Source organism: Sarcophilus harrisii, chromosome 4, assembly GCF_902635505.1.
Source record: "Sarcophilus harrisii chromosome 4, mSarHar1.11, whole genome shotgun sequence".
Classification (NCBI taxonomy): domain Eukaryota; kingdom Metazoa; phylum Chordata; class Mammalia; order Dasyuromorphia; family Dasyuridae; genus Sarcophilus; species Sarcophilus harrisii.
The window spans coordinates 233,060,604-233,070,238 of NC_045429.1; the positions used below are offsets into that span (position 1 = coordinate 233,060,604).

Consider the following 9,635-nt stretch of genomic DNA (forward strand, 5'->3'; position numbering starts at 1 on the left):
AAACATTTATAAATGCTTACTCTGTGCCAGTCATTATACTAAGCCCTGGGACACAAACAAAAAACCCAACAACAAAAAAACAAACAAACAAACAACAACAAAAAAAAAAAAAAAAACTAGACCCTGCTCTCAAAGGAGCCTACATACTAACAGGGGAAGACAACAAATACAAGGGAACAGAAGGAGCAAGTGAAGAAGGTATCCATGTAGGACTACAATAGCAAAACTTGAAAAGAGTCAAAAGCATAACCAAAAGATGAATAAACCATGTCCAGCCTGATCCTATCCCAAAATGGAAACCTCTGGAAGGAATCCACTATTGGCTATAGGAGGCTAGGATGGTGAGAAAATGTTCTAGGGTGATTTCCAGGTTTTCCTGATTTACTGTAACAAAAAAATTAAAAAAATTTAATCACTTGATGACCAACTCCTTGGTCTTGGACGTCTCCAAATTTAGCTGGAAAAATCCTTTGAGAGTAGATTTACCATCCATCATTAGGACCATAACTGAAGTCTTTCCAACTCAGTAAAATTTGTCTGAATTTGCAATCCAAACCTATAACCTTCAAGAATATAGGGTCACCTACAATGCTAGGATGTTTCAATAGAAGTAGAATTTAATGGATAATATGAGGAAATGGTCAAATATAACTTTTTCTGTATCTCACTCTTCTGAACTAAACCATAAGCTAACTCTCAGTTAATGTTAAATATATATTCTGAAATTAACTTAAATGTCAGTATTTTTAAGTCATTATCTATTCTAGTGAGTTGTATGAATGTTCTGTTTTCATCATTTGTTAGCATCCTCTATAAGTCATTTTGAAAGTCTCTTTGTCCTAGTAGAATAATACCTTAATACCAGCTATACAGAGATCCAGTGGTTCTTTAGCTTCATGATCAGCTTCTTCCTGACCAGATATAGCAGCAGTGATTTATGCATTACAATTACTTACATGGATATTTAGATATGAAACAAATTGGGAAAGAGCTATTGAGTATAATATCCATTTGCCTGAGTTTAATCAGTATATATATAGACAGATTTTGATTGTGACAACCATCAACAAGTATATATAAAGGCCCCCAAAATGTGTTTGTTAGATGCTACAAAGTGGGTTTATGATAGAAAGAAAGAAAAAAAGACAAAGAATAGTATCTACTTTCAAGAGTTTTCATTCCATCAGGAATTCAAAACCTACATATGCAACATCTCTCATGACATTACTAAAGCATTGTGGGATCTGTAGTCTATTGGCTTAAAGCTAGTCTCTTTTTAACCAGGAGGGGGATAATATGTCAGGGATTACATCAAGATTTAAAAAGCAGAGAGGGATTGAAAAGAAGTGCTTGAAGTTTGAGATATTGGAGAAGAGTTCAGCTTTGAAAGAAACGAGGGATTCTAAGAGACAGCAGAGATAATAAGGACGATTCAATTCACTAAACCTTTCTTACAAGCCTACTAGGTGCCATATACTGTACTAAGTACTGAACCACAAGCCCCTAAAACTGCCCTTGTTCCATGCAAAAAAAACCTCTAAATTTGTTACAAAGTGAATAGGCATGGGTGAGCTACCTAGGAGATGTTTGCCACTGGGAGACAGCTACACTTTGCACAACCAAGGGAATATAGAAGGAGGATCAGGCACCCAGTCTATGGATTCTGCAGGAGTTGCTTCCTCAAGTGAGCTCCAGCTAAGGAGACAAAATAGGGTCCATCTCGGCGAATACTGATGGGACAATGCTACCCACCATACTCTAACATTTTTTGGGTTCTTTCTCCCACCAGAAGTAGCACAGGCTGTCCCACTGCATACAGGCAGAAGACTCAACAGGTTCCCTGACTATGTCCTGCTTTTTTCTTATGTGAAATCTGGTCACTTTAATAACGTATCATTCAGTGCTACATTGGTAGCCCTGCAAAAGTTAGAAAAGCTAGTTTCTAGTTAGAAAAGCTAGATGCTGGAACTCTCATAGTAATTTAGAAAGCATTGGATTTGCTTGACTGTGAGACTATATAAGGGACTTTTGTACGCCACCATACTTGGTAAATCCTAAGAGACTAAGAATGGATTTATTCAAACAAATTTCACCAGCTGGGAAGTTGTTGAACAATTGTAATCACTAGGTATAATGACCACATTGGTCTTTCCAGAAGAGCTACCTTCTGTCACGGTGCACATTTCTTTTCTCTGGTTTCAACCCCCTTGCCACTACCAATGATTTTTTAAGGTCACAGAAATCAGTTCAGGAACATAAATCTTTTATTGCATGATCTAAGGCAATTTTCTAGTTTCTTTTGAAAGAGAGAGAGCCATCTAGTGGACATTAAACATCAATACAAGAGAAAAATACATCTATAGAATAAACTAAGCCCCAAAGCAACATGCTTAGATTTTTAGAATCTAAGATAATGAAGGCAAATTTCCTTATTAATATCCAAGTGACTGGAGACTCTACTAATGAAACATCAATAAAATAATGTATATACAACACTGGGCTGAGATTAGAAAATTTTAATTATCCTGCCAGGTTCATTGATAAAGAATTTTTTCATACAGTATCTAGCTGATAGCAGATGGTTATTAAATATTTAAGGAATTCAGTTCCAAATAATTATATAGTAAATACGGTTCATTTTTCAAGAGCATGAACAACAGAGAAATTGGAATATGGAAGAAAGACTAATAGACAGAGTCTGGAGATCTGGGTGTCCCCAAAATAGCCACTCCCTTCTTGGGCCCTCAGTTTCCATAATCTGTAAAATGAAACTAGGGATGTTTTCTAAGGTTCCTTTCTACTCTAACATCCTTTGATTTTTTTTTTAGCCCCATCCATAATGTACCATATTTAAACATTTTTGATATTTAATTCACCAACTGATTAATATCCCAAGATATTATCTTTGTCATGAGAATTGTAATAACAGGTGATATTTTTAAAATGTTTTAATTGATTTCTGTATTTGTTTAACAAATATTTTACTAAATATGGGGCACAAGGTTTTGCATATATTTTGAAAAATAAAAAATTATCATAAAAATTAATTAATTAAACACATTTTATTAGCTACCAACTATGTCCTAGTCAATATAGTAGGTTGAAGATATGAAGATTAAAAACAAACAGATTGTACTCCCAAGGAGTTGGAGGTGGAGGGAACAACACGTTTAGGGATAAGTTAATATTGTCATAAAAAAACAGAATATCAGAATAGGATTTGGGTAGGCACTTGAGGTATTTAACAACTGATGGATGGACTGACTTTGGCACAGGGACAAGTATTTCCTTTGTGCCCTGAGAGTAATTTCAACAACTTTGAAAGGTAGGGACAGTTAGATGGTACAGTAGTAGCACATCAGCCCTGAAGTCAGGAGGACCTGAGTTCAAATCTGGTCTTGCACATTTAATACTTCCTAGCCATGTGACCCTGCACAAATCACTTAGCCTCGTTTGCCTCATTCCTTGAAAAGATTTTTTTTTTAATTTGGAAGATTACAGAATATTTATCAATGCAATGATTAATAGCAATTTCAAAAGACTAGAGATAAAGCATGCTACCATTCGAGAGATGACAGATTTGGGGTCTGAGACAAATATTTTCAGACATGATTAATGCAGTAATTTGTTTTGCTTAAATATGCATATTATTACAAGGATTTTTCCTCTTTTTTTCAGTTAGAATAGACTAAGGTAGGAGGCAAAGAAAATCAATTGTTAATTGAAAAAAAATTTTTAAATAAAGTCTAATTTTGGACTATCAAGATCTTTGAGCTATAAGACTGACTTGAATCATATTTGGGAGTTTTTAAAGAAATAGCCACAGTCTACAAAAGAGACGTGAAGGAGAAACAACAACAGTAGGAAGACGACATCTCCAGCCAAGGTAGAAATAATTAGTTGGTGTCTACAATGGCGCACCTGATATCAGAAGAAATCCAGAGAGTCAGAAGCAGCTCGGGCAAAGAGTAGAATTAACATGACTGGCCATCTTTAAAATGGAGATTCTTGGAGGAATTATTCTATGAAAGGAAGGAGGCTACAGGGAAGGAAGGATTTCACTTGGGAGAGTGAGAAGACTAGTATCGTACCCTCAGTATTGATCCTGGACTGGTTCAAGAAGTCTGTGAACCCATTTTGTAGGTGATACAATTTCACTAGGGCCCAGCTCAAACAACATAACTTCCATTAACAACATTATCTCTTTATTTTTGTGTGCTAGATCCCAAAACTGCAAAGAACTCCTGGCAACAGCAGTAGAGGGAGGGGCAACGAGTGGGTAGGCCTCCAAGTATTGGGGATGGTGGCTACAGAGACTTTGGGCACCCACCTGAGTAGTCAAACAGAAGGAGGGTCCACAAAAAGCAGTTCCAGTGTTCAGACATAGTTATAAGACCCAGGTAATTGAAGCTGTGATGAATCAGACAAGTCCCATAACCACAGAGGTAGTAGCAGAGGTGAGGGCTTTGTGAGTCACAGGGTACATGCAATCTGAGGCTCCTAGAGCCATAACATTTGTCCTCCTGAAACTCCTAAAGCCATCATGTGGGTCCTTTTATCTGTTCCACATGGGTGTTTATTATGCCCATAGCAGATATCTTGGAATGGGGAATTCAGACTAAAGACACCAGTTATAATTTCATCTTCAAAAACTATGAAAATTTCTAATTTTTTCTAAATTCTAATGTTTTTCCCCTAATTTTTCCTCTTCATAATGGATATATAATACATTGACTCAATTTTGTTTTTACCTAAATGTCTCCTCTATCCTGATTTTGCCTCAACAATATGTTTCCTAAGATAAAGATATTTTGTGGGGACAAAATGATTAACTGTGGTTCCTTGTTTTTTAATATCATGATTTAACACTTTTTAATGTAAGTATTTGAAAACCTGCTTCTAAATTCAGTTTATTTCAATACTTGATTTTCCTGGTTATCACTGCAGAAAAAGATACATAGATGCACCTGGAAGGCCTGTATTATAAATTGCATTTAATAGACCATGATTTTCATTTTTCAATCCCTTTCACCACTATGCAAAGGTTTTGGCTAGCTAAACTTCAGCCAGAAAATTTCCATTTTCCCTAATGTCAATCAATTTATACAAACTACTCAGAAGATGTTGCACTTTTACATTTATAACAAATGGATTCAAGATTCACTAAAACTCTTCATTTAGATTTTTTAAAAGTTAGAAATTCTATTTCCAAAATTTTTAAAGTGTTCTGATATAAACAATTTTTAGGCAACTTTTCTTCCTTATATGGAGGCAACAAAAATACTCATCAAAAGATGGAAACATTTCTAAACACCTATTTTCACCATAGTACATTTCACTCAAAAAGCAGTTACTTTCTCACTCATTAAAACATCATCTTTCCTTTGAAGGCACAGATTTTGCTAGGTAGCACAGTAGTAATGGATACTTGCCATCACTGTAAAGTCTGACAAATTTGTAATACTATTTTTCTTATAAAAGAAAAATGTAAAATCTACAAGGTAACCAGCAAATCTCTATTATTAATTCCATTCTGACTTCTGGCTAGATGTGATTAAATCTACATTATTTTTAACCCCATATCATAACGGGCAAAGAACTAATATTACAAATACAAATGTCAATTCTTCATCTTATCTTTGCCCTCGTGTTCATATTATTAATGTTATTTACTACAGGGAATTTCTTTACAGATATCTTTTGAGGCTTTCTGTACATTTTGTGAGGATTTATTTAGTTAACATGTATCATAAAACCCATAATCTATTTAATCAGAAATATTTCTAATAATCTTGTAGAACTAGCTCCTATCTGCTCAAGAAAGCCAACTGTTAAATTTTCATGTGAGCATTTACACTTTAGAAATGGGCAAATCAGGACTTGATTTTCTGTTCTGATAATTGACCAGATTAAAGAATGGGAAACAATCAATAATGCAAATTAAACTTATGTGTCATGAACACCTTTTTCCCCAGAAAGTCAGTTGTTAAATATTTACTACCACACACTTCAATATGTCACAATAACTAGAAATAACAAACAAATGAGGATACCACTGCAAACGGACAGTGTTAGAGTATTCTGACTCTTCCTTCAGGATATTTCATGTACTATATGTGATGTAACAGCATACCATGTGGACAGACTTAGTTAGGGCACTGGAATGAATCCATATTGCCCTTGGCACTAAGACTTTTGGAATACCCTACATAATAAAGTATAATTTCTTTATTTTTTTTAGATTAAAAAAATAGAAATAGTTCTATTGTGTTTTTCCAAGTTTCCCATCTGTAGCATGGATAGTCTCAAATACCCCACTTTGGAGGTTTTCCAATTTTAGATGGAATCCCAAATCAATCTCTCAGTTTCATGGTAAATCAGGGAGGGCATAAATCAATCCACATAGCTTTAGCGTATTTGTACTTCAAAATATACCCAATTTTGTTCCACAAAATGGAGGGATGATTCATTTATCTAATTTATCTTTCTTCCTCCCTGGGAGGCAGATGGGCTCAGCCCACTCTGCTGCGTCACCTTTATGAATATAAGTAGGCCAAGCTGTTCAGAAAGAAACAGTTCCTTAAAAGTTAAAGATACACTTTTTAGTAAAAACTTATGCAATTATCATGAATTTCATGTACTAAGTTCCAGTGAAGAATCAATGCAGCCAAGTCTACTTTTTAAACTAAAAGGAAGTTCTCAAAAAGAATGAGTGTTAAAGAGATATTTCAAAAATTCAGGACAACTAGGTAACTGAGTGGATAGAATGTTGGTCCAGGAAGCAGAAGGATCTGAACTCAAATTTAGCCTTAGACACTTACTAGCTGTGTGTAAATCATTTAATCCCCTAATTGTGTGTGTTTGTGTTTGTGTGTGTGAGAGAGAGAGAAAGAGACACAGAAAGAGACAGAGACAGAGAAAGAGAAACAGACAGAGAAAGGTTTAAAGGAGCAAGTCACATGTGAAGAGTATGAAAGAAAAGTATATAGTAACCTATTCACCTTTTCTTTTAGGAACACAGCATTTGATTTTTTTTCATTTATAGATTCTGGTGCCTTTTATTTACATAAAAGGCTCAAAATTCAAATTCTCATGGCATATAGTTGGTAAAAACAAATGTTCTTTCTTACATTTGAAACAAGTACTGAAGCAGGACTAATATAAGACAAAACTGTGAAGTCAGATTTTTTAACAGCCTAACCTTTCTTTTTTGTTGACACCCTCCCACATAAGTTATCTATGGACCTTAGGTTTGTTCCACCTTGTTTCTGTCAACATCAGCAGCTCTGATGTTGGACCTGACAATCTTATTCACACTAAGGGGTAAATGATCAATAATAAGACAATGTATTACTCTACTTTGGAATGACCACTGTAGTATGGTAGAAAGAACTAGTAAGTAGACTGAAGATCTAATCTTGACTCTCTCAATAAGTAAATTATTTTCTCATTCTGAGTCTCAATTTCATGTGTAAAGTAACGTGAAATATATTAAACGATGTCTTGAGTTCCCTCTTGTTCTAAAAATATCTCATTCTACCTATTCAGAAAATTGGGGGTGGGGAGGAACAACAAATATAACATTGAGAAACCAATAATAAAACAGATACCATTACTTTATTTGAATGTAAAAGGTCACATGTGAGGGTAATGGATTAACTCAAAGGAATGATTTTCTAATAGAAGCATTTCTGAGCTCAGCAATAGACTATGTTAAATAGGCAAGTGGAGAGGGATCATTTTTTGGTGAAGGACCTACCTAGGATATTCCAATCACAGACTTTAAATAATTGTGCTACATTAATACATATTTACATATATAAATTCACATATACACAAGCACATATATCTTGGTTTCCTCATCTGTAAAACAAGATGCAGAAGCAAATGGCAAACCACTCCAGTAAATTTGCCAAGAAAACCCCAAATGGGGAGAATTGGACATGACTGAAGAACAAGAAAAACAAAAATCCTGTACCTAAATATCATACCATAGCATCTAATTGTGTATGTATGTGTATACCTGTGTTTGTATAAATGATCAAATACATGTTCTATCCACTAGTTTATAAACTAATCTTTACTGGAAATGATTACTGTTTAAAAATAAAAAAGATTTACTGATAGTCAAACATAATTAGATTTAAAGCAAAATGTATTAATTTTGTCTTCAAATTCTCAATAGCCTCTAAGATTTTGTCTTTTTAATTGCAGCTATTATGCTACCACTAAGAAATATACTATGAATGTGATAATAGCAGATACATTTTGATCCCTTGGCTTCAAGTTCAGCCAAGTACATTGTTTATGCATCATTGCATCCAATAAAATATTCTCTTTTTCTTACAGCTGATCAAGCAGATCCATGCAAATTTATGGCATGTGATGAATTTTCACAGTGTGTAAAGAATGAATGGACAAAAGAGGCTGAATGCCTTTGTAAACCAGGATTTGTCAGCCAAGATGGACTACCCTGTCAAAGCCTATGCAACATGGATCCAAGTCTTTGTGAGAATGGAGGAAAATGTGAACTGGTTCCAGGAAAGGGAGCTGTTTGTAGGTAGGCAAATCAGTTGAACTGAACATATTGTGCTGGAAATCTTGACTTTTGAGGACCCATTGTCCAGAGCAATTAATGTAATATTCCCTTTCAGCCTTTCACCAATACTTGCTGCAGACCACTGATCAAAGATTCCAGGCCAATTTCAGAAAATTGTACTATCAATTATAAAGCAAGCTGCTTTTTTTCCCCTAAGAAAGCAAGAAAGACTATAACTTATTTTTATATTCAGAAAGTTGAGGGAGTTAAATATGCCAATGCAGAAAGCCACAATGGCACAGTGGAAAGGACACTTAGTACTAGACTTACTATTCATTCATTGACCCAATTCTCATATTATCCCCTCACTAAGGTCTAGTGCTGCCCTTTTCTAGACCAATATTTCTTACATGAGACACATTTCAAAAACTTTTCATGAAATTACTTATATATTTTTTCCTCTTACAAATTAATACAATACTTTTGTTTTCCCTTAGGTTGAAAACCATGAAATAGAATAGGGATATGATATTTTTGTGAAATAGCATCAATACTATTTAGCATTTTAAATGGTGAAGGATATTTTGATAGCTTTTACATCCTTTATTTCCCTTGAAAGTAGGATTTCTTTAAATTCAGTTCTGTCTTATATTTAGGTCAAGTGGGAAAATCCCTGGATTTGGAGCCAGTAGATATAGTTTTTTTTAATCTCAGCTCTACTGTTTACAATGCTCTGTCTTTGGACAACTCAATCCACAATTTTGGATGTCTACTTTTTCATCAATACAATATAAGGGGGAGGGAACATTTACAGACTACTTTTAAATCAATTATAAGAAAAACAAGGACCATCTTTACTGTTACAATGATATCAATCTATATATCTTGAATTCAATCAAAAACATTAGAAACATTCAGTAGAGAGAGAGTCAAGCCTGGAGTCAGGAAGCCCTAGGTTCAAATCTGATCTCAATCACTTACTAGCTAAGCAGCCCTGGATAGGTCACTTAAATCCATTTGCCTCAGTTTCCTAATTTGAAAAATGAGCTGGAGAAAGAAATGACAAACCACTCTAATATCTATGCCAAGAAAACCC

At 34.6% G+C, this 9,635-nt stretch overlaps 1 protein-coding gene across 1 annotated transcript in view; it reads left to right on the forward strand.

The window, feature by feature from the left end:
- The window catches only part of IMPG1 (interphotoreceptor matrix proteoglycan 1), a 280,357-nt gene extending 271,297 nt beyond the window's left edge, over nt 1-9,060 (forward strand). The window contains 2 exon segments of the mRNA XM_031968606.1: nt 8,350-8,564; nt 9,037-9,060. Of these exon segments, the coding sequence (XP_031824466.1) occupies nt 8,350-8,564; nt 9,037-9,060 (239 nt within the window).
- Nucleotides 9,061-9,635: the final 575 nt, after the last annotated feature.